This window comes from Myiozetetes cayanensis, unplaced genomic scaffold (assembly GCF_022539395.1).
Source record: "Myiozetetes cayanensis isolate MyiCay16 unplaced genomic scaffold, myiCay2020 scf5-8, whole genome shotgun sequence".
NCBI lineage: Eukaryota > Metazoa > Chordata > Aves > Passeriformes > Tyrannidae > Myiozetetes > Myiozetetes cayanensis.
Window position 1 is genome coordinate 106,216,732 of NW_026087742.1, and position 16,141 is coordinate 106,232,872.

The 16,141-nt window shown below is 41.9% G+C and overlaps 1 protein-coding gene across 2 annotated transcripts in view; it reads left to right on the top strand.

Moving 5' to 3' along the window:
• Positions 1-2,587, top strand: part of GK (glycerol kinase) — a 35,224-nt gene extending 32,637 nt beyond the window's left edge. For both annotated transcript variants that reach the window (XM_050333317.1, XM_050333318.1), the window contains one exon: positions 156-2,587. In XM_050333317.1, the coding sequence (XP_050189274.1) occupies positions 156-163 (8 nt within the window). In that variant the 3' untranslated portion in view covers positions 164-2,587. The remainder of the gene's footprint in view (positions 1-155) is intronic.
• The last annotated feature ends 13,554 nt before the right edge of the window (positions 2,588-16,141 follow it).

Genomic DNA, 16,141 nt, shown 5'->3' on the forward strand with positions numbered 1-16,141 from the left:
CTGGTGTCACAAGACACATCTAATTTATAATTGCAGTAATTGAAAACAAAAGTTGGTTTTACTGAATTCCTCTTACAGCTCAGCTGTGTTATAAAGCATTGTTAATGTTTTAGAGTAAATTCTATGTTCCTAATGCATGCTTTTTCTTTTTTAAGGTAAATGAGACTACTTAGTGGACTTGATGGATGCAGCTGATTTTTTTGTCGTGATCTGTTTTGTTGTCGGAAGAGATTCTACCATCAACGTGATTATGCTGCTTGTGTGGTTCAATATACTCATGAATCCACCTGTCACCAGTCTCTGAGTAACCTTCCAGTGGTGCACTGAAAATTCCGTCTTCAGCCCTTCATTACTCTGTTCCCTTCCCCATCAACTCCAACTGCACTGGAGGCCTTTGCGTGAACTATCTCATGTCATCCTCTAAAATTTCACAAGCCCAAGGTTTGTTTGAGAAAGTGGTATAACAAAAACCTGCCATCTCTGAGGTAGTGATGGCAGATGTTTAGCTGTCCTTTTCAGGGGTTTGGTACTTTATGCAACACACTGCAGAAAGTTAATGATGCACTGTAGAACTTTGTAAACATCTTAGAATTCTTCCAGCTGCTCTAAATTTTCATAGGTCTTTGGTTGCCAAAGATGTTCTATTGTAGTGGCCACTGGTCTAATACAACTTCAATGGTACAAACCTTTGAAACACTAGCCCAGAATGGATTACCAGTAGCACACAGTGCCACTGGTTTGGCAGTGAATAGGTTGCTGATATGGCCCACAGAGTACTGTTGAAGTTTTCAATCACAAAGTTTAAAAGTTCTGTTTAGCCTCTGGCACATTTACCCATTAGAAGTATTTAAGACACCAAGTCATGTGGTTGTACCTTTAAAGAGATGGGAGTAAAGAGACGTTTTGGTTAAGGCCATGTTTCATCTTCATCTAGTTTAGAAAGACAATTTAACTCAGCATGATACTGACAGGACAGCTGCTTGGTCCTCGGCAACTGGTAACTCTTAAAGCTACTCTATACAATGCACTTTTCTTGACCAATACTGCACATATTCTGTCATCCTGCTTAAGGATATTTTAGTGACTATTTGTTATACTTTTGAAAGTGGAAACTAAGTTAGTTTTCCTTAAAGAGGGTCCACTCCAAAGTAAATATCAGGTCTTTAGTTCTTGATTTCATTTAGTATATCTCAGGGACCACAGTCTCCCTTTCAGTTTCCACCTCCATAGTTTTAACAGCAAGTTGTTGCAAAATATGCTGGGACAATCCAAACCCCTGGCTCAGAGGAGTAAGTGGCACCTGAAATGGGCCACTGGAATTCACAATTTATGTGACAACTGAGTCACATCCACTTTGAAACCTTTTGTTTTTCACATGTAAAGGAGTGAGGCAATAAATAATCTTACCTTCAGCTTTCCTGTTTGTACCAACAGCATCCCAAATGCCAGCCTTATTGGTTAGATCAGAGAAAAGGTGTCTTTGTATAGTGCCATTAAATGGGTATGAATGGTAGCAAGGCTAAATGTGGGAACAACATGGAGAATTTCAAAGATGTGTTTAAATGCACTAGGAGTTAAAGGGAGTGTTTTTGTGTACATTTGTTCTTAAAGATTTTTGTTTTTAACAAAGTTTGTTTTTCTTTGTTAAACTATGATTAGAGGCTTAGTTTTTAAAAAGATGTTAAATATATGTGTCTGAAGCAATGGATTGCACAGAAGTTCAGGTCTGTACAATATATTTAATATCAAGTGCATATTAATTACCTTTTTATTTTCAAGTGCAATGACCTTTGAAAATGTGACTTTTAATTTAGAAGTTAGAGAAGGAACATTTTCGTCCTGTGGTTGCATATATAACTTCAGCAGAGAGGGGGGATTTTTGTGCACAGGTGAAAAGAGAACAATATCATTCAAATCCTGTCTCTCCTGTAAATACTCATGTGTGAGGTGTGACAGCTAAAATTTCTGGTGTTTCCAGTTTGTATTGGAGAGGTGAGGAGTGAAAAAAGAACATGATCCCATAGGAAAATCTTCATACTTCTTACCTTTGCTCTGAGCTGTTGCTGACTCCGCCGTACCCCAAGGAAGAGGAGGAACAGCATCCTGTGGAGCACAGGGGGCAGGGGCAGCACACACCTCAAACACTGGACTCCTGCGTATGATGCCAAAACCACTGAAGTGCTGAACCTGGGAACGATTAATGCTGACGTGTTGCCTTTGCCCATGACATGTGAGGCAGGGGAGAAGCTCGTACGTAACAATTAGGAGAGGGATTTTTTGCTGCTTTTCTGACTTATCTTTTACCGGGAAACATAATTCCTATTGATTTTTCACTGAGTAAAAATCATTATTTTATTTTCAATTGCTGTTGCAAATGTTTTTTAAGAGTTTCACACTACTGTTAACTTTCTACCAACATAGTTGAAATATATTGTAAACTGCCTGTTGGCGGAGAGGGGACAAACTGTTCAAGTTAGCTTTTTGTGAAGCTGTGATTTATTTTTTTCTATAAATTACGAGTTTATAAATTCTTAATTGAGAAATGCATTAACTTGGTATTAAAGTACCATAAATTAATTGATATAAAGTGATGGTTTACTCTTGTATATTTGGACACATTGCCATTTTTGTTTTGTACATGGGGCAGTAGAGCAGCCTCTCTCACAGATATGTGCTTTAAATTGCTCAGATGTACAGATCACGTTTATGCAGTACTGCCTTCTGTTTCAGAGATGCATTTAGTCTCAAGGACTGGATCAGGGCTCACATTTCCTCAGGTCCCTCCATGTTCAGGAAAAAGCAGGAAAATACAAGTAAAACAGCAGGTAGGAACATGGTCATAATACAGGTTTGATCCAAAGGGATGGTGGGGCCAATACGCCAAATGCTTCTTGGTCTTATCATAGTCTGGTGATTGGTACGGGTTCAAAGCTGTTACGAGCTGGAGGGAGAAATGTCCATGAAATAGCAGACGTTGCTGGGGGCACCAACCATGCGGTGCATGAGGTGTTTGTGTTATGTTAAGGAAGAGGCATGGGGTGTGTGTGGTGGGTACATTGAAGGAGTGTGCCTACCGGATTCTTGTTTGTTCTGTCTGTTTGTGGCTTCCAGTTGCCTTCTACACATGTACTGCTCCATGATCTTACAGGGATATAGCCTTCATCTGTAGTCTGTACAAATCTCTAGTCCCCTATATCGAAATCAGTTGTGTGAGTCAGAAACAACACACACATGCATGCACCCTGGAAACAAAAAGGCACTTAAATTTCACATCAGCACCCCAACTTTAAGTAACATGTTATTACTCTTACTCAATATCAGGCTTCTCCCTTGGCTCGTGGGACTGCAGTGTTTTCCTTTCACACGGCAAAGTTGCAGCCTTGCCCTTAGCTGCCCTGCACCAGAGTGTACTCAAATTCCGTGACTCATCAAGCTGGATTATTATGAGATTAGAACTTTATTAATTTAATTAGTATCAGAAGTTTATAAATAAGTTTTGTTCAGTGAAATCTAATACAATGTTTAGTCTATAACTGGAACTCTCTGCAGTATAAACAAGCTTCTTAATATCCATGTCAGCATGCAAGGTATAATCTTTCCCTCTAAAGAACCCTAGATCTGTATCAGGTATTGCAATGCTGCCCCATTACAAACTGCAGCCTGGGCCCATGATGATTTTCTTTTTCTTAATTATTATAATTGACTGGAATTTATGGAAGTAGTACTCATCAGTCCTGGAGATACAGACAGGCAAATGAGTATCAGTCTTTAAAGCTGGGAAGTGGCACTGGAACACTGCTAGAATGATTTGTCCAGATGGATCTATGCTGTCCTGAGGAATCTCGCCAGGCTGGAGAAATGGGCTGGCAGGAACCTGACAGAGGGAAATGCCAAGTCCCACTCCTGGGAGAAACAAATCCTGGCCCTGGGACACGCTGAGGGCCAACCTGCTGGGAAGCAGCTTTGCAGAAAAAGTCCTGGAAGTCCTGATGGATGCCACGTGGAAGCATTGTTTGCAGCAATTGTGACGAAGAAGGCAAACAGCACTTTGGACTGGATCATCACCAGCAGGTCAAGGGAGGTGATCCTTCCTCTCCACTCAGCCCTGGTCAGACATACCTGTTGCACAGAGAAGCTGTTGATGCCCCATCCCTGGAAGTGTTCGGTGCCAGGTTGGATGGGGCTGTGAGCAACCTGGTCTAGTGAAAGGTGTCCCTGCCCATGGCAAAGGGGTTGGAACTGGATCATCTTTAAGGTCCCTTCCAGCCCAAACCATTCTATGATTCTGTGATACCTGGAGTGCTGGATGCAGCTCTGGGACTGCCAGTATGAGAGAAACTGCAGGCATACTTGAGGGATACCTGTGACAGGCCACAAAGATGGATAAAGTGTTGGAGCATGTGTCATGTGGGAGAAGCTGAGACAACTGGGACCACTCAGCTTGGAGAGAGCTCAGATATAAATTCCTGCTAAGACTAAGGGCCACGGAGCCAGACCCTTCTCAGTGGTGCCCAGAGACAGGACAAGAGGCAAAGGGCACAAGGAAACACAGGAAAGCTCATTCAAACTAAAGAAAACAATGTTTTACTCTGATGGTGACCACACGAGTGAGGAGATTGCTTTGAAAGGTTGTGGAAGCTCCATCCTCCAAGATACTCCAAAGCCGATGGGACATGGCCCTGGTCTCACTGACTCTGCTCTGAGCAGGGTGTTGGCCCAGACAATCAGAGGTGCCCTCCTGCCTTAGCCCATCTGTGGGCCTGGTTGGGTCAGCCACAGCTCGACTCCAGCAAAGGCTGAAGGCTTGAGCTGGCTCCAAATAAATGTCAGGGAAAAGTACATCCTAGTTTACTTGGCAAAACCAGTTCACTGTGTATGAATCAGTTGTCACCCATTGTTGTATTTCAACATTATTCAGCTGTCATTATTATTCTGTTACCCTGTGTACCTATTTGCTTTGAAAGAGTCAAGTCTATTGTGTGGGCTGATTATCTTGCTTGGTTTAGTCTGAGAGATGTTCTTTCAAGCAGCTACAGTGTGAGTTCAAGGTAGAATGATTGCTTTAGTCCAGTACTCTATTTTTCATAGGGAATTATACCACCAGGTGATTCAAAGTAGCCCAAAAGGCAAGCATGGGATAACATGTTTCCAAAGATTTCACAGTTAAATTGCCATTAGCAAAACCTAAAAATACAGGTTCCTTAAGTTTTTGTAACGGAAAGACATCAGTTTGGGAGTCATTTTTTCTGTCTGTGGTGTTTATTCTTTAAATCTATGGGCTGCCGCTCTGCGGGTTCCTTCTCTGACTGTTGTCCAAAGTACATCCACTTCAGTTGGAAGGATCTCCTGGATTTTCAGTTCTGCAGGGATAAGGAACTCCGAGAACTGAAGATCCCACAGCTCTCACTTCCTGATCACCTGACACACTTCTTGGGTCTTGTGCAATTAGCAAAGCTCTTGCAGACAGGATGGCACTGGCCATCAGTTGTCACTGTCTAGAACGAGCATTTTCCCTCCCATCACTAAAGCCATTGCACTTCTATTCTGTTTGCTTTGGTAACAGGAGGGGTTAGTCAGTGTGCTCAACAGCACCCACATTTCCTGTGCTACTTCATAAACAGCTTTAGGAGTTTTAAGTATATAATTTCAGCTACTTATTTTTTTGCTAAGTTTTCTAACTGCATCTTCAGTTTGAAGAACTGACTCTTCAGCAGAAGAAACTGCTTTAACAAGGTAAAATGCTTTTAGAGATCTCAGAGTACAAGTACTGGAGGCATCAGATACTCCCTAAGTTTTTGTGGGTTTGTTTTAAGGAAAAGGGGGAAAGGAGGGGAATCTGGAATGTGCAAGAGACATGTCTTCATTGTGAAGCAAAGTACAAGATAATAACCTTAATACTGTTCTCAAGTAAACTTCAAGATGTATTATTAAGTCTCTTAAAGACACTCTCCCTCAGGAAATATGTTTGAATCACCAACACAAACTAATCTTATTTGGACCTTAGTCTCCAACAAGGTGCAAACCACTTCATGTGCAACATGATACCTCTGTTCTGTGACTCTTTTAATACATAAGTCTTAAAGAAAACAAACTGTACCTTACCTTGCTTTGGGTTTGAGCTCATTGACAAACTTCTGACCTGAATTCGTCAGGAGCTGTCATACCCAGCAACATGTTTCAGACCATTTCTTTGACTGTTAGCAGTCTTTTTGTTTGACTGCTAATTTCACACCAACAAATGAGTGCCTACAATGCAAGGTTTGCCAAATTTCAAAATGTTAAGTAATGTTAAGTAATGCTAAGCACAATTCATATTAGTATAATTAATAATTAAATTAAATGAAACATAATCGTGCTGAAAGATTTTATTCGCTAATCTTGAAATAGGTTATTTGCTTATTCATGAGGGTGTGAAATACTGGGTCTCAATTGATGTGCAAATGAGCTGTGTTGTATATTGGAATACGCAGGTATGCTTTTATTTTTCAGTGTGTGAGGTAAGCCCTGAGGAAAGGCAGAAAAAAAAAACATACTCAAATTTTAACAGTTCAGAACACAGTGTAATGCAATAGGAGATCAATATAACAAGCAACAGGATGGTTAAAGGTCATAACAGTAGGATGACACTGGCTTACAGAATATCTTTAAACATCTGAAACTGTTGAAAGGTTTCATTATAGCTTCTTTAAAGAAAGGTAAATCAGCTATTCTGACTTGCTTTTCAAAATCTGATGAAACTATCACAGCAGCATTTGGCACGGTATTGTCAAAATGAAAATGTTGAAATCATAATTTAAATATTTATGCAAAACATGAGTCACAGCTGTACTACCTTACAATAGAAACAAAGATAACATCAGCGTGCGGGCAGCTCACTTACACACTGTAGATCAGTACTGCCAGACTAGTTTGCAGTTCATGTGGTACTAAACACATATGAGGAAAGACAGCGAGCTCTTTCATAATAAAATAATAATTAAAAAAAATTGGTGTGGTAACTCTTGTTTACAGATATTCCCCTAAGATTGATAATGTTACAAATTTTCACCTAAAAATCAGGAAGTTCCAGCACCAAGGTTACACACAGACCTAGTAGTCCATGTCCATTGAAGTATAATTAGGGTGTTTTTTTTCTCTCAGTGGATAATTCATCTTGGACACTGCCTAGACTTTGAAATGAACTGATGTTCCATAGTGGGGATAATGGATGTAAGTAAGATCTGTGCATCTTTTGTTTCTCTTTTATTTTGAAGTTAAAGGTTTTGTAGGGCACAAGACATGAGATCTCATTATTGTGGTGCTTGAAGTTACACTGAGCTACAATTGTTGAACAGACACCTCCAGGATACCTCTCACTCTCTTCTCTGGCCCTGTAAACAACCCAAACATTTCAAATCTATATTTATATGCTGAGAAGGCTGCTAACACTTGTTTATTTTGGGGTGTTTGCTTATCTACTCCCTTGCTTGGGGAGTGGATAAACTTGGCATCAGTTAAAGCATTCCCGTCTCAGAATGGGAACAAGGAGCTGGGGTTTCTCCATCTGTCCCCCCACCCTGCTACTGGAGCAAGATAATATCTGGCAGTCTTAGGGCATATGTAATCATGCATCTGGATGACAGGCAGTGTCATACTTTAAAGATGCATTTTTCAAACCATATACTCCTTATTAACTTTTATAGTACTAAATCCTGCCTCTTGATGGACAGCCTCGTAGTTGCAGCCCAAATGAAACGCTAATACAGAGAGACGAGCTAAATAGGAGTTCTGCTGAAGTCCACACTTTGAGTGTTTGTTGGGGTTTAGTGCAGCACCTTATAGGAGTTCTGATGGGTCTGGCTTACATCATGTCAAGAAGAGAGTACTGCTTCTGGAAAACAGCGTTCAGGAGGGGAAAAAATGTGTCTGATGCACTGGACACTTGCATTTCCATAAGTTCAAATACCCCCTCTCCGTGTCAGCTTGACGCTGAAGCCGGGCCCACACTACAGCCCTTTGCCAGCAGAGCTGTGCTGCCTGTGGCCGTAAGGGCACTCGGCTGGGTTGATGGCTTGGTGCCTGCACACACCAGACATGGTGGCAGTGCTGTGCTTTCACTGCCTTCATGGGCCTTTGGGTGGGGACTGATCTAAGTCTCTGTATTAGCACAGCAAAATTGCTTTGCTGTTTTCTTATTTCTCTGCATTAAGAAAGGCTTTGGCAGTGCTTGCCTTGGCATCTTGGGCTTGAAGTAAACCAGGCTGTTATCAGAGCAATTTCAACAGCTCGTTTTTCAGGGCAAGTCACATAATGCTTCTAACAAATTAGGACAAATACAGTCTATTCCAAAGTAATCTTTCTTCAGCAAAGACAAACTTTCCAAATGTATGAGAAAGGAATTAAGAGTTCACAAAAAAAGGCCCCAGTGACAGTATCACTTCATTTGGGTCTGTGCACAGGTAAGATCAATTGATTCCTAAAGACTTCTTTGTCCTTGGATTGAGCTTTAGTAGCATCCCATATGGTGGAAATTTTCCTAAGAACAAAAAATAAATCTGTCACTGCTGTCATTTTCTTACCAGAGCAGATGTTAAGGAAATGTGGTCTTGACTGTAAAAATTAAGCTCCTGTTTAATCAGTCGAGTAACTAGACATTCCTGGCCCTATGTCTCATCATTTAGCAAGGCTTATTTCATACACAACAGTCATTTGCATGTATATTTATTATGTTATTATGTTCATTTTCAACAAGCATACATTTGTTTTCTTTCTTTGACATTTTCTTCATTTGCTACTGCCACCTAGGTTAAGTAAATGCCACAAGTGACTTGAGAGAAAATAGTAAATGATGGTGCAGTTTATAAACAACTGCATTATAAACAAACCAAAACATGTCTATATGATTATGGTAAGTTCTGCTTTAAATCTGAAGCTTTTGATTGATTAAAAATTTAAAGTCTAAATTGTATTTGCTGAACAAAGGAGCTTTCTTAATCACATTTTCCCTTTGTTGAAAAGTACCATCTGTTCATAATTTTAAAAAAGACACTTGTTGACTGTGTTAATTTCTCAAGGAAACTCAATTCATTTATAATTAAAGGTACTCACTTGGCAGTTTGACAAACAGAAGCCCTTTCTCTATTCAGGAAACAAGCCATGCACAGGCAGCACACTGAGTCTTGCTCTCTTCCCTTCCTGCATCACATATACAAGAAGACTTTTGCTGCCAATTAAACCTGGGCCATCTTTTTGGACATTAGGATGTCTGCTGAGATCTCCTTGTTGGATACACACCAAAGGTGTGTTTAACACCATCATCGGTATGTGGGCAAACAATACCAGCCTCTGTCAGGAACCTGTGGCTGAATCATTCAGGTAACAACCTGGCATTATTCTGGTTCCCATTCAGTTGCTTTCTTTCCTTCATTCTTCTTCCCTTTATTCACTATCTGTTTTGATATGGGCACACCCTGTGTGTTTAAATGGCTCAAAATAAGACTAACCATTTCTTGCTTGATCATTGCTGTGTGGGAAATGTCACTCACTTATTCATTATTCTGCTCTATCTCCTCTTTTAAAAGTGCCTCGTTGTTTATCCCAGCAGAGGTGAGAGGGCACAGTCCCTTAACCATGGTCAGCTGTGAGTGTAATCACCCTGTTTGCTGTGCTTACAGCTGCACGGAAATGTAAGCCCAACTTTGTACCCATCGAGACCAGTAAGCCTCCTGGGCTTCATCCCATCACCCCTGTGAGTGTGCCTGGAAGTGCCTCAGGAGCACAGAGCCAGCCCTGGGAAGGAAAATCACACTTCCCCCCGTGTGATAGCACAAGAAGCCACACACACACAGCTCCAGTGACTCCCTCCAGACACAAGAAATTCTCACCTCCGTCCCTCATTGCATCCAGTGGTTTGGCGTTCTCTTTGCTTCCCCTAAAAACTGAGCACCCAAGCTGAACCCATGTGGTTCAATGCCCCATCAGAGATGACAGGCTGTGAATGCCCCTCTCTCTTTCCATTGTCTGAAATCTGACCTTCCAGAGTACAGCAGGAGGAGTCAGATGCCCTGGGGAGCAGCGGAAGGGAGGCATGAACTGCCGCCCTGCACCTCCTCGCCTGCGGGGAAAGCCCTCCCTGCCCCTGGGGTTTGGGATCTCAGCAGTGGGACCAGCAGCTGGCCCTAAACTCGTGCCCAACGTGCAGCACAAGGTGATACTTTTGTGGGGACTTCAGGGACTTTGAGGAATAATTTTGCACTGTGCTCGCAATAGGATGAAGGAATTCACCTGGGAATCATGCCAGGAATCTGGGATGCTTTTTCTCAGAGCTGTCACCACAGGACCTAGACAGATACATGCAGATCAGATTCCAGCTCCTTAACTAGGATGGCAGTCGTGGTCAGGTCCCACTCAGCCATTCACTTCATGTCAGCTTTGCCCCAGGGACATTTAGAAACCTGTCAGGACCTTTGGAAAAAAAAAAAAAAATTAAAAATCCAGAATACTGCAATTGCAGGTGTTTAACAAGTTTCTCAATCAAATTATGTAAAGGAAGTGGACTTAAAACACTACAAAAGTTTTAATTAAAATTTATTTCAATATGTAGAAGGAACCCACCAACTTTTAATAATTAAATCTTGGCAAAAGGGTTTTAATGGAAAATGCCAGTGAGCAAATTGCATTAATTGTGTAAAGCTACTCAATATGGCTTTCTCTGCTGCTGTCCTAATGGAGTAGAAAAGAGAATAAAAAAAGCATGCCAAAACCTCTCTGCACAGGAGTGGATATTAGTCACTTCAAATTCTTTCCTTTTTAATAGACTGCATTAGCTTAACTTTCAGAGGGAGGAAAGTAATATTCTCAGTGGTGAAAAACAGCTGGATATCATTAACAACTTCAAAGCGGAGGTGGTGCTTTCATCAGTTCCATTTCCCTTCTCTCCCTCCTCTCCTCCCTTCTGCCCCCTTTCCAGAGCCATAGCTTTCTTTTTCCTGTTCCCACTTAACTGACTCCAAATTTGTGGGAAAATGTAGCTGGATGTTTTGAGATTTCCTTCTGTATTTTGACAAGCAAGGCTCTGGTGTGCACTATTCATTTTCCTTTGGATTATGTCCTTTGTCTGAACCACCTGTGCAAAAAGCAAGACCGTGAGAGAAGCCACCCTTCACCGTGTGTGCCTGAGCGCCCTTTCTCCTGGCTCCTCCACAAGTGGAGCTGCAACTTTGATATCAAACAGAAGTAGAACTTTCATTATGTTCCCTCCTTTCTCCATACACAGCTCCTTGTCTCCACAGCAGTGGCTGCAGCACTCTGTGCATTCCCTCCAGAAACCCCTGTTCTCCCCTTGACCTTCTGGAGCAGAAGGCAGGCTGTGTGCTGGCCTGGCTCTGCCACATCCAAGCTGTCGAAGCCGCATGATTCGAAGAATAACCCGATTTTTAGGGTACCTATGAGAAGGTGGTGGTGGCCAAGCACATTAAAATTTCACCAAAGACTTGTTTTTCTGTGAGTGCACTCTGATCTCTGCCCAGACCAAACATCAGTGCTCACTCTGTGCAGGTTTCGCCATCGGTCTCACCCCTTGGTGTAACGTGGCAGAAGTTGTCTGGCACTGCCCCGGGAAGCACACACACTGCCACCTGACTAAGGGCCTGGAGTACATATTTATTAGGCTTAAACCCCTGCTGGTCTGTGATGTGTCACTGATAGGGCAGGCAGAAAGTGGGGATCAGGGTGCTCTGGGGATAATGCCCTCTGCAGTGACGGCCCCTCTCGAGCTCACGGGGTCACAGATAAAGTGTTGCACTGGGTTTATTTACAGACAGAGCAGGGAAAGGGAAGAAGCAGCTCCCCATTTGACACACAGGGTTTAACAATCCATTTCTAATGCTCCCTATTTAATGCACACTTCATGTAAGACTGGCATCATTTCTAGGCAAAGAAGCTGACTCAACACAATTAGCTCTGTGTTGGGTGGAGAGGGCAGGTGTGATGAGGTGGCAGCCACCCACATCCAGCTTCTACAGGGACCAGGGCACACTGAGAGCTGCCCTCCAGTCCAGACCCTTCCTTGCTTTTCCACTCAGTCTCAAGAATGATCAAAGAAAACCCAGTAAATCCAAGGGGACATTTTCTTCTTAGCCCAAATCTGTCCGTCTTTCCCTCTGTGCTCTGTCTGCAGGAGGAAGGACAAATAGAAATGGTTTTTATGTGGTCTAGCTTTTCTCCCTATTGCTTTTCTGTTGTTGTCTTTGCAGACAGAGAAATTTTGGTGGTTTCTGAGGAATAAGAAAGGCTCTGCCTTTTGAACCACTGAACCACTGCTGTTGCCTGTTGCTCTCCCCAGGAAAGAGATGCTGTCAAGCTGAGAGGAATCTGTTTGGGGCAGTTCAGTAGATGAAGACCAGATTTTGCAGGATTAGCTCCAGTCAAAGTGCCATCATTGAGGATATGTCTGGAAAAGGTCACTAAACAGAATTGTTAACCTGTTTCCATTTCTTCCCTCCTATGGTCAGGATCCAGTGTTATCTGGATATTACTGTACCCAGTGTTGTATTGAAGATGAAACTCCCTGTTCTCCCATACTCCATCACCCAATGCACATATTTTTTTCCTGATTACTGCTTGTCCATTTGGCATTATGAGATCCTGCTCTTTATTCGTGCATTAGGAAAAGCCCCAGTGGCACTTCTAGATGGTCAATAAATGAGTTACAGCCCGTGGCATTTGATTATTCACATCTCTACCCCAACAGGTTTCAGTGACTCAGCCGTGGTTCTGAGGTGGAAGGTAAAGCTCTTCATTAGTAAACTTCTCTTCCCAGAGGGTCAGGGTGGATGTTCTTCACTGCCACCAGCCCCTCTGTTACTTCCAGTGTTTTAACTGCTAAGGAAAGCCATGAGATCTTCACTGCCCCGGGGATGGTGTGTTTACCAAACGAGGTAGGTGCACATCCTAAAGAGCACAGGCAATAATCAGGATTTATGCCCTTCCTTCAGGGGACTACAGCTGATTTCATAGCCACTGGTTTTTTGCTTTTCCACTTTCTCCCTCCCTAGGGATCACTTTTCCACCTAATGGGATTGCCATTGTTAATTATTTTAATACAAGTTTCTCTGTGCATAATCCACACAAGGTCTGGATTAAAAATATTAATTGCAGATATGGTTGTGTATATACATGTATATTTTAAAGTTTATAGTTTTCATCTCTTCTTAAGCTCAAGGGGAAGATAAAAATAATTTTTTTTTTTTCAAATCATATAGTGTTTGAGTTGTTGGACTTGGCACTATGTTTATGTCCCCTAACTGGAATTTGGAAGACAGCTCTCATATAGGTCTCTTGGGTCTACTAGAGATTATCTTCTCTTTATGCATCTTTTTTCTTTTTTTCTCTGTGATGTAGAGTAGTGTGAGTACATTAGGATTATTCCACTTGAAGTTAATTATTTTTCTGTTATCTCCCTTTGTGAAGTGTTAAAAGAGAAACTTACATTATAGGGCTTCATATATTTATAATATGTCAAATAGCTGATTTTTATTTTTGATTCCCTTTTTTTTTAAATTAAATTGTATTTTCTGCTTTTTAGGATTTGATCTGTAACATGATGAATCATTGTCTTAATTGCAGTTTATTTTTTTCTGATGGGGGCACAGAAAAGTGAATACAGCAGTTTCATTACTAGAACACAGGAAGGTCACAAACTATTCTAAAAATCAAAATGTGAGTGGGTGGATGAATACATAAAATCCTTGTAATTATTGTGCTTTCCAGACTGCATGGTGGGACTTGTGTTATTTATATTCTGTCACAGATCTATTACACATTAACTGTGATGAGCCATCAGCTCCAGATTAAGTTTTGGGCCAGTGTCTTTGTTTCCTTGCGTGATCGTTTTAGTTTCAAAATAACCTTTATTCTCTTTTTGCTGTTCCTGATGGGCCTAATGAGCAGAGCTTGTATGAAATACCCCAAAGGCAGTTAAAACCCCAGAATTTAATTGCTGGTGAAAAACGACTTTTCCTGGGAACATTTCTATTCCGAGCCCTGATTAGTCATTGAAAATCACCCAAGTGATGTTTATGTAGCTCCTCAGGATAAATATTTTGCAGTGGGCTGTTGACTGAGTCTCTAAATGTCTTTGGGGTTTGCTCAGGTTTTCTTTGCTCGTTAATAATGTTTTCAAACACTGAAACTTCATTGGAGAGAGGAGGAATAAGTGAAGAATTTTCGGGGCTGTGGGCACATGGCTAGATGTTGACTGGACCATGACTAGATCTAATGAGATGTTTATTCCAGCAGTTACCAAGACTATGAATTGGGATTGACTGAGGACAGGATGCTTTCTCCTTATTTCCATCAATAGTAGGACCAGTTTGGCAGTGTCCAAGGACATCTCTTTTATCCTCTCCGTAACTAAACAATAGACAATTGAGTGCAAACAATGGAAATAGAAGTCACAAGGCTATCCATTGGGGGGTTTAGTAGCTCAAGGGAAGCTGCTGCCAGAAAATCCTGTGCAGTGGCCACAGGCACAAGACCTGCTGTGTGGCTTTTGCCCAACACAAGGGTCACTCCTGGGCTGCTGGGACCTGGCATGGCTGATTCTGTTGGCACTTCCCACTGCCTGGCATCCTACAGGCTCCATCAGGCTGAGGAGAGCAGGCTGTGGGGGTGTCACTGTCAGGGTGTGAGCACACCTGTTTCACCATTTGCTTTAGAAGTCTTGGCAAAGCAGAGTTAAGGGCTGCTGGTGAGAATAAGGTGATGGTTTGATGACTTTGACATGAAGAAGAAGCCATCGGTCCTTCTCCCCAGTCACCCTTTCTGCCCGACACAGACCTCTCCCAGCAGCAGTGCACACAGGATTTACCCTGCTCCTGCCTGAGAACAAACCTCACACAATGACTACAAATTCTGCACCTATTGGGCAATACTTTTATTCTTGTATTACCTTGCACAGAGAGAATTTTTGTTTGCTGTGTTCCTAGCAAATGCAACAGGAACCATTGGTACTTGGATTTTAAGAAAAGGAAAGGCACTGGCATTTCATCACGGAGAAGGATCAGGGAGACCTCTGTGTGGCCTTCCAGTACCTTCAGCAGGCTTTGAAAATGGAGGGATTATTTTATACAGGCAGTAGGGACAGGACAAGGAGCAATGGTTTTAAACTGAAAGAGGGTGGGGTTAGATTAGATATTGGGAATAAACTCTTTACTCAGAGGGTGGCGAGGCACTGGAACAAGTTACCCAAAGGAGTTACAAACGTCCCATCCCTGGCAGTGTTCAAGGCCAGGTTGGATGGGACTCTGAGCAACCTGGTCCTAGTGAGTGACATCCCAGCCCATGGCAGGGGGAGTTGGAACAGGATGATCTTTAAGGTCCCTTCTAACCCAAACCATTCTATGATTCTGTTTCTTTAAATTCTACAAGATACATCAACACTTTCCTGACAATATTTAGGGTCCTGTTACCCAGCACTGAAACATGGCTGAGTCTTTTCTGTGGAGTGAAGCTGGAGTTTAAAACAAATGCATCAACTTTTGTGGTATCTGCTACTGAATCTCTATTTGAAATTGAAGGGAGAGTACAGGTCAGTGTGCTGGGATATCAGCAAATGTGGTACCTCTCATTTGTAATCGGTACTGAACTTGAACTTTCAGAGTTTCCATATAAACCCAAAAATGTGTGTGGAGGGCAAAATTCAGCCTGTGCTTTGACCTGCTTGTTGTCTACTTAAGCTGATTTTTGGGTAAGTATTTAAAGGGTGAAGTGTCAAAACTAGAGCAGATACCACAACATGTCTTTCTGAGTTGTGAATCCCTGGCACCTTGATTTTGCAACTAAACAAAACTATCGCTGCCATTTGGTAGCTTAAGAGCCTTACAAAGAAACAATGAAGAAATAGTTTGTCACTATTTTATTTATAGCTGAACCACGATTTAAGATAAATAAATATTTGTAAACCAAAAAATGTCTAGTCTTTACTTCTGTTGCATTTCCTCTTGTGCTTTTCCCATCTTTTAGTTGAAGGACAGGAAAGGATTTTAAAATCCCCTGACAGTGGATTTTTTCTTTGTCTTTCAGGACAGGCAAATGAAAAAAACGGCACCCAGATCAAAGTGCTGGATGTAATAGCTCTGATCCAGGGAAATGTCTTCATTCA